Source organism: Poeciliopsis prolifica, unplaced genomic scaffold (genome assembly GCF_027474105.1).
Source record: "Poeciliopsis prolifica strain line A6 unplaced genomic scaffold, Auburn_PproV2 SCAFFOLD027, whole genome shotgun sequence".
Lineage (NCBI taxonomy): Eukaryota > Metazoa > Chordata > Actinopteri > Cyprinodontiformes > Poeciliidae > Poeciliopsis > Poeciliopsis prolifica.
Window position 1 is genome coordinate 2792223 of NW_026562402.1, and position 16052 is coordinate 2808274.

Sequence of the window (16052 nt, forward strand, 5' to 3'; positions counted from 1 at the left end):
CCAGTGTATTATGTTGAAGTATATACCAAGGTCTTTCATTCAGACTAAAATGCAGCCTGCTTATAGAGAAAATTCCAGAAAAAAAATATAATTGCTCATGCCAAAGTGCCTTCCTCTCAAAAAGTTCCAGATGATTACTGATAAAAGCCTTTTGTGTTTCTATAAATAATTTCGTCTAATTATCGACCACAACTGAAGGCCTGCAGCTGTTAATCCTCACAGTCTCCAAGAACAGACGCACCGTTGCAGCCGTTCACTCCGAAGCCGTAGGTTCCTGGGGCGCACTGGTCACACCGCCGCCCAATGACGTTAGCTTTACAGCGGCACTGACCTCCGACCTTATCACACTCGCCGCTGATGGAACCCTGAGGGTCGCACTGACAGGCTGCACACAACAGACAATAAATACATTTATGCTTTGCTTTGGATCTGCATCTGCTCAGTCTAAGTCTGCGGTGCGGTTAGTGTGTCTGCTTACGCAGGGCCCCATCGTGAATGTTGGCTGAGATGCTGCAGATGAGTTTGGTGCACATCTCAGCCAGTGCTGGCATCGGCGTGATCATAAAGGAATCCAGGCACATGTAGCGGATCATGTCCTCCCGGTGCTGCTCTGTGTCCGGGTCGCTGCCGTGGAAACCAGGAAGTTCGGTGTACTTGGGGATCAATACCAGCTAAATGGGGAAATGAAAACAGCAGTTCACAGAATTACAAGGTCCCTGTGAATAGAAGGATGATTCAACAATCTAACCAGTAGCAGAAAATTTGATGTTTTTTTTCTCTTAAATATTAAGTTGGATAAAGCGTTAAGAAAAACAATTTCTTGTGATACAGCACATTTTTTCATATTTAGGTATGCAAAAATGCATAAGTTAATTGAAATAAACTTTTAAAGAAAAGAGATTGGTGGTAACAGACATCACAACAGAAATTCACCCAGGAAACATCTTGACTAAAAATGGTAACCCAAACTCACTTTTTAAGAAATGATAATTGAAAGTGAAAACTTTAAATTCCAAATCACCTTAATGTCTAAATTTGCATCTTTCTACCACTAGATCAGGATGCCTGTCTCAGCACACTGAGACAGGCAACAGGTGCAGGCATCCTGATAGCACAAACTGATAGCACAGTGTGTTCTATCAGTCGCACAAACTGATAGCAGTCACTCAACATAAACTTCTTTATTGCATGATTCAACCAGATTCAATATATATTTTTTTAAATCTGTATTTGTAACAATGATAAACCAGTTCAAACCTGCATGCCTGCCTGTGAACAATAAGGAGAGCTGGTTTATGGTTTCTTACTTACTGAGTCAATCAAGATGAAAGCGGTAAGGTGTCTGTAAGCGACTCCGTGTCGCTGGAACCTGATTGCTACCACATAGCGATTACTGGGCTCAAAACAAAAGGGTCTGGACATCAGGATGTATCTGGAAGAATGCATTACAGTCAGTACTCAGGAAGTTACTAACACTGCAACAGACTCTGAGCAGCTCGAATAGCAAATGATTTACAAGCCATCAGTTGTTAATATTCATTTAATTAGGAATGTGAATAATATAAAGAAATACAGTAAACAGCCATATGTTCTGACATTTGTCTGACTCACACCTTTAATTATTTTCAACTAGATAAGCCAAGCAAAAGCTGGCTTATGAGAGTTCCAGTCTGCACACCTTCTCTTTACAGTCAATGCTGGGGGCGAGTCCAATGCAGAGTACTGTAAATGAACGGCCTTTGTTAACACCAAATGCAGTGGCTACTTATTCGTTTCAATGTAAAGCCACTATATAGTTCAATAAGGTTCAGTTCTTGTTTGTTGACGTTCATTAGTTTGACTCTTAGCTGATGCACTTCTGTCCCACAATATGCTCTGTTGCATCTCTTAGTGAATTAAAGAAGTACTTACAAAATCCACACAAAGTCAGACGAACAATGAACATTACTTTTCTTTGAGCAGATATTATAAAGGATTCTTTGATCTTGCACAGCATTCAACATGTAACAGCCAAAAAGCTGTGTAGAGCTCAGCCAAAAACATTTTAAAAAATTCTGAACTAACGTGACAGCACTTTTCAAATATGTTCAATTATGTCCATTATGTGGCGCTTTTCTACAAAAAAAAAAAAAAACATTCTAAAATGGAATCTCATTGTTAAGAAAATATCTAAATATGCAAAAGGGATACACAATAATAAGCAACGTTACAAACTGACATTTTTGGCTCTTACATCAAAGTTCTTTTGAAACTTTGAGGTTTGTTTTCTCACTAGTCTTGTCTCCAGGAAACACTGACATGACCATATCTTCATTTTATCATTTTCATGTGTTTGACATGATTGAGAAACTTAGAATCCAGAGTTTATGAATATGTAAATAACTTCAAACACCCCCAGTAAGGTGGCGTTTGTTGTGGCCTGTCAAACATACATATAACCACTAGGAGAAAATCATCAAGTGCATATAGAAAGCATATTATTATCTTGAAACTTGTACTTAAGGAAGGAAAACATGCAGTGAGAATGTGCACAAAATGTCCCAAGTGGCCTGCAGTTCCTCTAGAGGTCCTGCAGAGAATCACAGCTAAGGAGGGAGAATCTGTCCACAGCACAATAGTCAGTTTTGTACTTCACACATCTGGGATTTATGGAACCATATCAAGAGAAAATGTGTAAAATATTTAATTTGCAGATAACCTCATGTTGGGAACACAAAAAACATATGAGGGAGCTGACAATTTTTTTATCTAAATGCAGGATCATCACAGCTGACTGTTCCACCCAAGATTTGTGCAGGTCTAGGTTCAGGAAAGAGGCGACTAACAACTCTGCAGATCCCACACATCATGGACACAAACTGTCCAGATTTCAACCGAATTTAGATTCCATCTGTGATAAAAGTAAACAGGATCCTGCCACCCTTCTATATCTAAATATTTAGCGTGGAGCTAAATATTTACTTAGTAAACTAAATATTTAAATTATTTAGCTTGCTAACTAAATAATTTGTTTGGAGCTAAATATTTGGCTGGAAAACTAAATATTTCGTTTGCTCATTAATATTCAGATGGTGGAGAGCTTTTTGAAGAGTTTAAGACATGAAAATATAACAGAAAAACTAATTTAAAAGGATAAAAAAAACTTTTATTGTTCATGCAAATGTTTATCATCAGCTATAAGTAAAACAGGAATTAGCTTGAACACTTAGCACACAAAGAAGAACCACTGGGAGTTGCACTTTTGGATGTTTTAAGAGGTATGAATGTTTTTGGCCTGTATATCAACATAAAACACCAAACAGAATCAGACCCCAAGCAAACTCGATGAACTTTGCACCAAATTGAAAGGTTACCTATAAATTAAAGCCTTTCAGTCAGATTACACCTTCATCTGTTTGTTCTGCAATTTTCCACAATCTGCACTACAGAAAGGAAAGCTGCAGTCTTCCTGTATCTGTTTCTTACAAATACTCTGCAGGTTGTTTGCCCATCTGTGTCTCACAGCACGTACAAGCCTGGGCAGATATAAGTGACAACAGTGATGCAATGTTTTTTTTCCCCTCCTTGCTATTTCAACAAACATCCAGGCGCTCCTCCCTCAGATGTACACACACATACACATCCTGGTGTGCATGCAAATATCCATGATTAGTGTTGGTACCTGTTGCGGTGCAGCAGGGTTTCAGTGTAGAGCTGTTCGGTCGGAAGAAGGTTTCCACATCGGAGACTCGAGGGCAGCTCAACAGAGGTGATGCTGACTACAGCCTCCCAGTCCTCTGTAGACTGCATCAGGACACAGTGAGACGACCCGTTCACAAACTGCATTTCCGTTAACCGTAAAATTACGCAAATTGAAAATACAAAAATAAATTTGCTTAATGGACATGAATCACATGATCAACACCCAGATGTTACTACTGGCAGAAACGACAAAGACAACAGGAAGTAGATGTATGGCTGACAGATGATAAGCATTAGTGGCATTGCTGAATTATAAATATATCTCATGTGACAGTTAACATGCCAAGATTTTAATAACTTGATGTGTGAACAAACTAATTCACACATAATTTTAATGTTATGGAAATACAATTGAAAAGTCAACATTAACAGAAAATAGAGAAAGATTTTGCACATTCGTAATGGAAACGCAGCTACTGTCTACAAATAAACACACCTCAGGCTCATAGCGAATCATGACTTCGTACTCCATGGCGTATGGGATGTTGTCGATGGTGAACACCAAGCCGGCGCCGTCTTTGACGCGAGCAAAACCGGGACCGGTCCAGGTGGCGATGTGGCTGGGAGCGTGCTCTCTGTGGACCGTCGTGACATCCGGCTGAGTGGAAAGAAGACATGTCACCCACATGAGTGTCAGACTCACTCTATTATCAAGAAGTAGTCTTATTTCCCTTCCAGTTGATAGTTATGTACTCATTTGTGTTTGTCAATCTGCTGAGCAAAACCTTCAATAAAGGTTAAGCGGTGATTCAGAATCCTACTGTCTGTTGAAGCTGCCGGATGCGTCTCAGCGCTGCCTGAGACTGCTGCAGGCTTGAAATGCGCCGGTGTCGCCGATGCCTCCTCGCCTGGTTGCTGAGCTGCTGAATGCAGTCGTCTGCTGCCTGCGGGCGGACCTGGCCCTGAGGACAAGATGGAAAAAAGCTCCATGTTCATCTCAGCATGTGGGAGATTTGGGATTCAACTTGGTTTTATTCATTGAAGCTCCCTGGGAATGATACATTGCAAATGTACAACAGTGGTTTAGTAATTCCAAAGATGCCTTGTTTTATGATAGTCATGTCAATATCCTCACAGTCCGTTGAAGTCTTGTTTTAAAAGACTGAAACAATTTGGAGAATTTTTTTCTCTCCACTGCTGCTAGAAATAATGTAGACGAATGTAAGAAAGCTAAAAAAAAAGGAACATTTAGTCTGATTTAGTGTCAGGCAGGTTATGGATTGTATTTTCAGTGATATCTAGTTCCAACTGCATCTGCTGCATGTTTATGAATCTTTATTGAAGGTCTTTATTTTCCCTCCGGGAGAAGTCTAACAAGCAGAACATAAAATTGTCACGCTTCACAAAGTGCCTGGCACTGCAGCCTTTCTTCTCAGGACATTCCAAAGTCACTGAACTCAGTTCTTCTCACATTCCTGCTGCAGAAATGTTGCAAGTGTGGACTGTCAGATGTTGTTTCTAGGGGTACATGTAGGACACAGGGGTTGAACGACTTCATGTTTTTCAAGGTCGACTGCATCATGATAATAGTCGAGTCGATGTGGACTAGTTTTGGTGACATCATAGTAAAGTAAGCACAAAACACTTCACACCTACTTGGAGGTTTTGTTGGCAATATTCATAGCAAATATTGACAGCCCCCTTTTCCTGCTTTTACTAAGTCTATTATGTAGAATTAAAAGAGCAAAAGTCCATTGCACATATTCAGGTCTGACTTTTTTCTCTTTTTTTCAAACACCGGCTGATACTGATGATCTCTGGATGGCTGCAGGAGTCAAATTATTTCACTGATCACAATGGTCCTTTTGGAACATCACAATCCAAACTTATTATGAATGGATCCTGTTTGGTTACAGTTGAATTCCAGGAAGCCGCCTGTTGCGGCCCAGCAGCCGCATCGGACCCAGCGAGGTGAGGAGGTGATAAATCGCCTCTGTCACATCCTCAGGATGAAGCTTTAACTTCGTTTCTAGATGTTGTCAAATAGTAATTTTATAAGAGGGTAAAGCTGCCAGGTTAAGAAGCTTCAATATGCAGGGTGACACTGATCAGTTGGATGGATAAAAAAAGCTTGACATCATGCTGCGTTGTCACACATTATTCCTTTTTTAAGGATTTTTTTTGACACTAGTTTATTTGACAGCAGTCTGACTGTAAGGGGGTAGAGAGCGCGGAGTGAGGGAGAGAAGCCTGGGCCCAGCGACCTGAGGACCGGAGTTGGACTCCAGAATGACCTTGAGCTCTGTAGCTCAAGGTCATTTAAAGGTCTCTATATCGGGGGTGCTGGCAAACCACTGCACAACGCAACAACCCTATTGCAGTAGCCTATGCTGGAATTTTCAGTTTCTCTTTGGTAAATTATTTACATTTTTATACAATTTGAGCTTTCTGACAAGCTCATCTAGTTCACCTTCTTTAATTTCCTTGGAAAAATCAGTTTTATCATGTGATTGCGACAACTCGACTGCAGAGAAAACAATCGACCAGTCGACTAATTGGTGCAACCACTAGCAGGACACAGACCAAGTAAAGACAAAAAAGACAAAGGAATGGGTGAAAGCAGTTACAGAAGTGAGAAAGGATTAAGAGAGTAATATGAGACTACATCATTAGCTATAAACAGTGATTCTGATTATCATCTTCTCTCAATTTAAGTTTTGTACCCAAACAGATGGACAGACAAATCTGCTGGTCATCAGATCTGAGTCTTTTTTTCTCACAAAGAAAACCTTTTAGCATCCCTGTCACTTTCTCCACAGTGCAGTGACTGTGGTGATGCTGCTGAGCTCACCGGCAGTGAGGGGTCAGTGGGCGAGCGCCCGGCAGCCTCTTCAGCCTCGTATTTGTAGTAGTCGAGCGGAGCACAGAAATACCCAGGCTGCACCTCCGAACACTGTCGACCAATGAAATGCCTCCTGCAGTCGCACTGCCCACTATCCATCATGCATCTTATTGCAACAAGAGAAAAATGAAAAAAAATATTTTGGTAAGTGTAAATTCTGACAACTAAACCTCTATGCACCAAGCCATGGGGTTAATATTATGGACACATGCTTTCTGAATTCACAAGCATGTTTTATCCATAAGGTCAACCTGTTGTTGAACGCTCCACCGAAGTCGCACTCACAAGGTCTGCAGCCACCCAGGTCATTACCGAGACCCCAGTATTCAGGCTGCAGAGACAGAAAACACTCAGCTTAATCCAGTAGTAGTAGAAAATTTGTGTTAAACTATTTATTACAGTTTAAACGGAACTAAAGTATAATGCAGAAGTTCATTAGACGAACAAGCACATTGCACTGCAGGCACAAACAGCCCCACCCTGCTTCACCCCAAACAATCACACATCCCAGATGATTTGCCCCTGACTCACCCTGCGGTTACAACGAGCGATAAGACGGAGCTGGAAGACACTAAGCAAAAGCTAAAAACAAGATGTTACACTTCTTACTAAAATTATGGATGGAAATTAAAGCAATAAAAGCTTTTTCAAATAATATGTTGGATTTGCTTCAGACTCATTCCTGTAATTAATATTAATTAGTCGGGTCAGATCAGGCCTGGACAAATCTAACTCTAGTTTTCGCCTCTTTTTTACTATCCTCTGTCTTTACATTGAAATTTAACTTCTCCCTTCTCCTGTTTTTTTTTTTTTTTTTTTTTTTTTTGAGGATCAGCAAATAACTTGGTGTTTTACCACCACCTGGTAGGAAATGTGGCTTAGACATTGAGTTGCACAGCTTTCCAACCCAGGAGGAAAATCCAGCAGAACAATGGTACCGGTTTGAAGAATCGGCATCAAGTTTGAGTACTGGATGCTGATACCGGGACGCCGCTGGTAATTATCTCTATGGTTACCAAGATATTTAGCTTTGGACACATGTCTGGAAGAGAAACTTTCTACCTCAAGTTGAAGTTGCTATTTTAAGAATGTGACATGAACAGAATTCAGGTGTGAAATGTAAAAAAAAAAAAGAAAAACGGCCTGATTTATGACTTCAGATTACTAACCAGACACTGGGTGCAGTAGCGACCTGTGACGTATCTTTTACAGGAGCAGTCCCCACTGATCTGATCGCAAGGAGCATCCATCAGTATGATGCCCCGGGGGTCACAGTTACAAGCTGATGGCAAAATACACAAACACACACACACTGAGCCCCAGAAAGAAATATTCATTTCCATCAAAGCTGCCTAAAGTGGAGATAAACACAGACACATACGTTGGCATCCCAGTGGGTCGCTCTCACTGAGTCCATAATAACCCGGCTTGCAGTCATCGCAGCGCTTGCCCTTCACGTTGTCTTTACAGCGACACTGTCCTGTGATCATCCCCATTCCCAGGTCGGTGTGGCTATCACACACACCTCCCTCCAATGATCCAACCGGGTCACAGTCGCAAGCTGGAATTAAAGTTTTCAGATTCAGGTTCATTCACAAAGGAACTAAAGTTGTTACCCATGCTGAGCGAGGCCTGTCACAATAACATTTGCTGGACAATAAATTACCCCAGAAGTTATTGCAATGAGCAATATTATTGCTGCTTTGAGACCATTTTCAGGTGATATTATGTTAATGACATAAAAAGACAAAAACACATTTTGAGAGATTAATAAACTTTAAACCTGTTTGAAAACTGGAACCTTAGTGAAACCCTGGATCTCGTTACAATTTATTATGTGATTAAATGTATTGTAGCACCTCCAAAATAAAATTACTAGTGAAAATTAGGAGCTTGGGTAAAAAAATATATAAAAACTATAATAAACAGCAATTATTCCAAAATTAATATGTCAATAATTCATCTCTTTTGGATGACATTTTTGTTACAACTGTGTTACGGTCACTGACCTCTAGGGGCTCTCTTCATGAGAGAGTCCTCTCTCTCTGTGTTTCAGATGCACAGGTGAAATGTGTTGGAGCTCATCAGCCACTCCATAAAGAGCTTCATACAACCAGTGTTGGATCCCTTCTTGTTTGGGCCTTGACCTGATCTGACACTTTACTGGTGACTGAGTGATTTTGGCTGTGAGCCTTTGAAGTGTGTCAACCAAAACCTGTTGTTTTGTTGTTTTTTTTTCACAGTGGAAGCTGGTAGGGGTTCTCTGCCATTTGTGTTCAACCATTTTTCTCCTGTTTTGATGGCTAGCCAGGGAGTTCAGGTTTTGTACTTTCTTTTTCCTATTTACCATTAGAAAGTTCTTTTTAATTTCTTAGCTAGACAGGGGGGTGGGGGGTGTTTTGTTTGTTATTTTGGCCTTGGAGACCCTGAAGATAAATACTTCCCTGTGTTCTGTTCTTTGTTTTAGTTGACTTACCTGCACTGTAAATAAATTATCCACATTTTGCTACAGACAACTGTTTGTTTTTTGTGTTACAACCAGCGCCAGATTTTACCCTTATTGGTCTTGGGGGGGGTTGTAACATAAGTGGGGGCTCGTCCGGGATTATTTTGTTTGTGTATGGCGCAATTTAGTTTGAAGGAGTTTTTAGATACTCCAACTGTACAACAGTTTGATGTCTGTAGAAAGGATGATTTGTATGAAATTGCTTTGTATTTTGGTCTCCATGTCCCTAAGTCTTTGCTCAAACGTGAACTGAAGTCTCTTGTCTTTAGTGTCTTGGTTGAAAAAGGTGTGCTCTCAGGAGAAATGGAGAAGGAGGACACCACCTGTTCTGAATCTGCTGATAGGCCTGAGGAGGTAGAGAAGACACCACCTGTTATCAAGCCGGATGAAAAAAAACCACCAGCCTCTCTCCCACGGTTTGAGCCCTTCTCTATTGAATCAAGTCCGACTGTTGATTCACGTCTGAAGGTACGTCTAGTTCGTCTAGAACTTGAAGCTAAAGAACGAGAACGGAAAGATGAATTTGAATTCCAGCTTAACTGCCGGAGAATTGAAGCTGAAACTGCCATTAAGTTGCGTCAGCTGGAGCTACAGTCTCATAAGCCAGCCACTGTTCACACTACAGGTTCTGGTGACAATGAAGACATCATTATGTCACCAGATAAACCTCCCTCTTCTCTAGCGTCGTCTACATTTGACCTCAGCAAAAATATTTCCCTGGTCCCACCATTCCGGGAGACGGAGGTGGAGGCATATTTTAATGCGTTTGAACGTGTTGCTGTTGCCCTTCACTGGCCCACAGATGTCTGGTCTCTTTTGTTGCAGTGTAAACTGGCTGGTAAGGCACAGGAAGTATGTGCAGCACTCACAATTGAAGACAGTCTTGTGTATGACAAAGTTAAAGCTGCCATACTCAGGGCATATGAGTTGGTGCCTGAGGCCTACAGGCAACGATTCAGAGCCTTAAGAAAATCCTCTACACAAACATTCGTTGAATTTGCAAGGGAAAAAGGAATGTTATTTGACAGATGGTGCCAGGCAACTAAAGCTGCTGATTTTACCTCACTACGTGAGCTGGTATTGTTGGAGGAGTTCAAAAACTGCCTTCCAGACCGCACAGTTTTATACCTAAATGAGCAAAAAGCCTCCACCCTACAAGAGGCAGCTGTCCTGGCTGAGGAGTTTGCCCTTACTCACAAAAATGTTTTTGTGTGTAAATCTGACCAACCGTCTCGTGACAAGACATGGAAAGATGTGCCACCATCTCCAATTAAGAACCCTCCAATTTCCAAATCAGAAAGACAATGTTTTTATTGCCACAAGATGGGGCATATTGTTTCTGACTGTTTGGCCCTGAAACGTAAACAGGCACCCCAACCACCAAAACCAGCTAAGGGGGTTGGCCTAGTCAAGACGCTCAGATCTTCCCCACAACTTTCAAACCTGAGTGAACCTGATGACTGTTTTAAGCCCTTCATTTTTGATGGTCTTGTCTCATTAACAGGTCGTCCTGAGGATGAGAAACCAGTGAGAATACTGAGGGACACGGGTGGTTCCCAGTCATTCATCCTGTCTGGTTTTCTGCCATTCAATGCTGATACTTCCTGTAATGCAAGTACAGTGGTACAAGGAATTGGAATGGCTTATGTACCGGCACCTTTACATCATGTTCACCTAAAGTCCAGGTTGGCCTCTGGATTCTTTAAAGTTGCGGTGAGAAACTCATTCCCTGTTCAGGGGGTTGAATTTATAATGGGGAATGATCTTGCTGGAGACAAGGTTCTTCCTGTACCTGAGGTGGTGGATAAACCCAGTTGCATGATGGGTGAAGATGAGTTGTTGGAAGCCCATCCTGATGTGTTTGCTGTCAGTGCTCTTACCAGGTCCCAAGCCCGTAAGCTGAAGGAAGTGAACTTGGAAGACTCTGTTCTAGGCTCTGCTTTGATGGAGGACAAGCTGCCAGCAGATGACCTTGTAGAACCAGCACCCCTCAAGGAGGACTTCACCCAAAAGTCTGAGGTTTTTATCCCGCAATCAATGTCGCGTGAGAGTTTGAGCCAAGCTCAGAAAAGTGATGAAACTCTCATTAAATGCTTTGAAAGTGTGAGTGATTCAGTAAATAATAAGGCCCATAAATTTTATGTTGAGAATGAATTACTCATGAGGAAATGGATCTCAAGACCTGCCTTGCAACAGAAAGGTATTGGAGAGGATTGGGGAATAGTATATCAAATTGTTATTCCTCAAAGTTATCGTGAACAAATACTGCAGATGGCACATGACCACTCATGGTCAGGTCATTTGGGAATCACTAAAACCCATGACCGTATTCTGCAGCATTTTTTCTGGCCAGGCCTGAAAAAGGATGTTGCCAGGTTCTGTAGGACATGTAAAGTTTGCCAAATAGTGGGTAAACCTAATCAGAGGGTACCACCTGTCCCTCTTAAACCCATTCCTGCAGTTGGTGAGCCTTTTGAGCGTGTCCTAGTGGACTGTGTAGGTCCTCTGCCCAGAACAAAAGCTGGTAATCAATTTCTCTTGACTGTCATGTGTGTTGCCACTCGTTTCCCTGAAGCCATTCCACTGCGGAAGATTACAGCGCCCACCATAACGAAAGCTCTTCTGAAGTTTTTTGCAACTTTTGGTCTGCCTAGAATCATACAAACTGATCAAGGTAGCAATTTTCAATCCAAAATCTTCAAGCAGACACTACAGTCTTTTGGCATTAAACATGTTCCCTCAAGTCCGTACCATCCCCAGTCACAAGGTGCTCTAGAAAGGTGGCATCAAACTATCAAGGCCATGATGAGAAAATATTGCCATGAAACAGACAAAAGCTGGGATGAAGGCCTTCCTTTTCTGCTGTTTGCAGCCCGAGAAGCTAAACAGGAGTCTCTTGGTTTTAGCCCTGCTGAACTTGTATTTGGGCATGGTGTAAGGGGACCACTGAAGGTTCTGAAGGAGCAACTCCTGTCAGCTGAGACGCAGCCACAATCTAATGTCCTTGAGTTTGTCACACAGTGTCGGGAGCGTCTATACCATGCTTGTTCGATAGCAAGAGAGTCTTTATCAGCTGCCCAAGGGAAAATGAAACATCTATATGACAAAAAGACTGTAAAGCGGTCATTTGAGCCAGGTGATAAAGTGCTCATGTTGGTGCCCACACCTGGCCCATCACTTTCAGCCCAATTTGCAGGCCCATATGTGGTAAAAAGCAAAGCCAATGACACTGACTACATTGTCCATACTCCTGATAGGAGGCGCAAAATGCGTCTGTGTCATATAAATATGTTGAAGTTGTTTCACTCCAGAGAAGAAGACAAGGACACTGGTCGTGAGGACTCTCCGCAACCTGCATCAATCTCTCTGGTGTCTGGACATACTCCCCATGATGGTTTGAAGAAGAATGATGAGGGCCAATGTGGTAGGCTTTCGAACTCTGTCATTTTGGATTCTTTGGATGCATATTTGTCCTATCTTCCCCAGGGTGAGAAGGAGGATGTGGAAGGACTGATCAAGCTGCACCCTATGCTTTTTGGCGATGTGCCCTCTAGGACCTCAGTACTGGAGCATGACATTGATGTGGGTAATACCCCACCCATTAAACAACATGCGTACCGTTGTCCCCCAGTCAAGAGGGAAATGATGAAGAAAGAGGTTCAGTACTTACTGGAAAATGGGTTGGCTGTACAGAGTCATAGCTCCTGGAGCTCTCCATGTCTTCTGACACCAAAGTCAGATGGTTCTCAACGTTTCTGTACAGACTTTCGAAGAGTAAATGCAGTTACAGTCCCAGATTCACATCCATTGCCTCGTATGGAAGACTGCATAGACAGTATTGGTGCAGCATCTATATAACAAAATTAGATCTGCTGAAAGGGTACTGGCAAGTTCCTCTGACTGCCAGAGCTTCTGACATTTCAGCTTTCGTCACACCAGACCATTTTTTGCAATATACCGTGATGGCATTTGGAATGCGAAATGCACCAGCTACCTTTCAGCGACTGATGAACGTTGTATTGGGAGACATTAAGAACTGTAATGTCTACTTGGACGACATTGTAATCTATTCATCAACCTGGACTGATCACATTAACACTCTGAAAACTGTGTTTGCTCGTCTAGCTCAAGCCTCCCTCACCTTAAATCTGGCAAAGTGTGAGTTTGCCAAAGCGGTGGTGACGTACCTTGGAAAGGAAGTGGGCCATGGCCAGGTACGTCCGGTGAATGCAAAGGTGGAGGCTATCCTAAACTACCCTGTGCCCACCACAAGACGTGAGCTACGCCGTTTCTTAGGATTGGTTGGCTATTATAGGTGTTTCTGCAGGAACTTCTCAGTGGTGGTGGCTCCTCTGACAAATTTGTGTAGTCCAAAGATGCCATTCAAATGGACTACTGCATGTCAACATGCATTTGACTGTGCAAAGTCCTTTCTATGCAGTGCTCCTGTATTGGCAGCTCCAGATTTCAGCAAGACCTTCAAGCTGGAGGTAGATGCAAGTGCCACTGGGGCTGGGGCAGTGTTGCTCCAAGACGGGACAGATGACATCAGTCACCCAGTTTCCTACTACTCAGCTAAGTTCAAGCCTCATCAATTAAACTATTCCACAATTGAGAAGGAAACATTAGCCATGCTATTGGCTTTGCAGCATTTTGAAGTTTATGTGGGTTCAACAAGTCCTGTGATAGTCTATACGGACCATAATCCACTGGTTTTCCTGAACCGCATGTATAACCACAACCAGCGGTTAATGCGTTGGGCTTTATTGGCCCAAGAATACAACCTAGACATTAGGCATAAGAAAGGGGTGGACAATGTGATAGCTGATGTACTATCCAGGATATAATGTTGTTTATCTCACTGTGATATTGTAAGTTGAAGAAATGTTTTATGTAGGATTTTATGGGGGAGGGTGTTACGGTCACTGACCTCTAGGGGCTCTCTTCATGAGAGAGTCCTCTCTCTCTGTGTTTCAGATGCACAGGTGAAATGTGTTGGAGCTCATCAGCCACTCCATAAAGAGCTTCATACAACCAGTGTTGGATCCCTTCTTGTTTGGGCCTTGACCTGATCTGACACTTTACTGGTGACTGAGTGATTTTGGCTGTGAGCCTTTGAAGTGTGTTAACCAAAACCTGTTGTTTTGTTTTTTTTTTTTTTCACAGTGGAAGCTGGTAGGGGTTCTCTGCCATTTGTGTTCAACCATTTTTCTCCTGTTTTGATGGCTAGCCAGGGAGTTCAGGTTTTGTACTTTCTTTTTCCTATTTACCATTAGAAAGTTCTTTTTAATTTCTTAGCTAGACAGGGGGGTGGGGGGTGTTTTGTTTGTTATTTTGGCCTTGGAGACCCTGAAGATAAATACTTCCCTGTGTTCTGTTCTTTGTTTTAGTTGACTTACCTGCACTGTAAATAAATTATCCACATTTTGCTACAGACAACTGTTTGTTTTTTGTGTTACAACCAGCGCCAGATTTTACCCTTATTGGTCTTGGGGGGGGTTGTTACAACTGTTTTCCAGTTGCTGGGTAACTTTAAGCTGGCCATTTTTTCCAATTACTCAGGAAAAGATGAGAAAGATATTTGGATGAACATATGTCGAATGAGACCTGGTATACGATGATTGGTAGAATATTTTCATAATTTCAGTTCCAGGTGCTCCATCATCTTCACCACTCTAAAACTAGATTGATAAAAGCTCAGGCAGGGTTTGAACTCTATGCGACACTGGCCACATGGAGGTCAATACATCTTTCTGTATTTTTGAAACGTTTCTCCAAAATATGTGGCACTCCAGTTGCAGTCTGTCCATTTCTGTTTACGAGTGGGGACTAGTAATTTCAGTCTAATTGCTCTCTGCCCTCTGTTGACTGGGAGAAACAGCGCTGTTTGTAACAATCATTTCTCAGAAAATAATATTTTTACTGAAATGGAAAACAAACTCTCCCGCCTGCTCATAGGAAATAAGTTTACTTGGAAACAATCAGAAATGCTGTACCAGGAACAATTCAAACTTTATAAAAACTCCAACCTTTTTTCCTCATTTTGAAAACATGGATACCGATATTACTTTATTCATTTTATTTTTGTTCTTTTGCATTATTTGTAATTTATTTTATTATCTATTTATTTTTCTGTGTTAATTGCGTTGTGGTGGAGGACTGGAGTTTGGGGGAAGAAAATAAAATAAAATTAAAAAAAGCTTATTAATATCATAGGTGTTGTTGAATACAATAAAACATGTTGATCAAAAAAGACAGAACTAGAGTGTTAGTATCCCAAACATAATTAGATCAAATTGTCTCACCAACACAGACACGAGGGTCCCGAATATCCCTGTTGGGGTCTTGGTAGTAGAATGGTTTGCACATCTCACAGTTACGTCCCATTGTGTTGTGCAGACAGTTATCGCAAACTCCACCGCTGGTGTTGCTCATCGCCAAATACACCGCCAGGTCAAAGTGACACTGGTTTGTGTGGCCGTTGCAGTTACACTCTGCAGAAGAAGGTAACATAAAACATTAAATTAATATTACATTTCATGAATAAAATAAAATTACATTTTTTTTAGTATATATATTTGTGTGGTCAAAGAGAACCTGTTCCTGGAGCGATTTCCAGATGTAACAAATAATATATAATGATAAAATTATTTATATTGCTATTTTCATCCTGTGGTTTGTACTATAAAGTACCTATTTTTTATTTTGCTTAACCAATTCTGATGATTTTTTCTTCAAAATCACTGAATTTTGGCATTTTCCCATCAAATACTCAGAAGTGCTGCTGGTGAGGCAGCAGTGAGCTGAACCTCACCTGGGATTGATCAACCTCTCACTAACTGCACAGGCTGCTATGATATGGGAGCATAGTCCTCCTGTCTGTATGTTGTCAATAAAAGTTCATTTATTGTATGAACTGATTTTTCATAATTTAGCTTATGTATATAATTTACAGTGTTTTTG

At 41.5% G+C, this 16052-nt stretch overlaps 1 protein-coding gene across 3 annotated transcripts in view; it reads right to left on the reverse strand.

The window, feature by feature from the left end:
* The window catches only part of lamb2l (laminin, beta 2-like), a 61632-nt gene that overhangs the window by 12740 nt on the left and 32840 nt on the right, over positions 1-16052 (reverse strand). For all 3 annotated transcript variants that reach the window (XM_055048314.1, XM_055048316.1, XM_055048315.1), the window contains 11 exons: positions 15395-15583; positions 7965-8144; positions 7753-7865; positions 6835-6914; positions 6533-6689; positions 4503-4643; positions 4178-4339; positions 3662-3783; positions 1312-1432; positions 479-671; positions 242-385 (listed from right to left, as the gene is read on the reverse strand). In XM_055048314.1, coding sequence (XP_054904289.1) covers positions 242-385; positions 479-671; positions 1312-1432; positions 3662-3783; positions 4178-4339; positions 4503-4643; positions 6533-6689; positions 6835-6914; positions 7753-7865; positions 7965-8144; positions 15395-15583 — 1602 coding nt within the window. The remainder of the gene's footprint in view (positions 1-241; positions 386-478; positions 672-1311; positions 1433-3661; positions 3784-4177; positions 4340-4502; positions 4644-6532; positions 6690-6834; positions 6915-7752; positions 7866-7964; positions 8145-15394; positions 15584-16052) is intronic.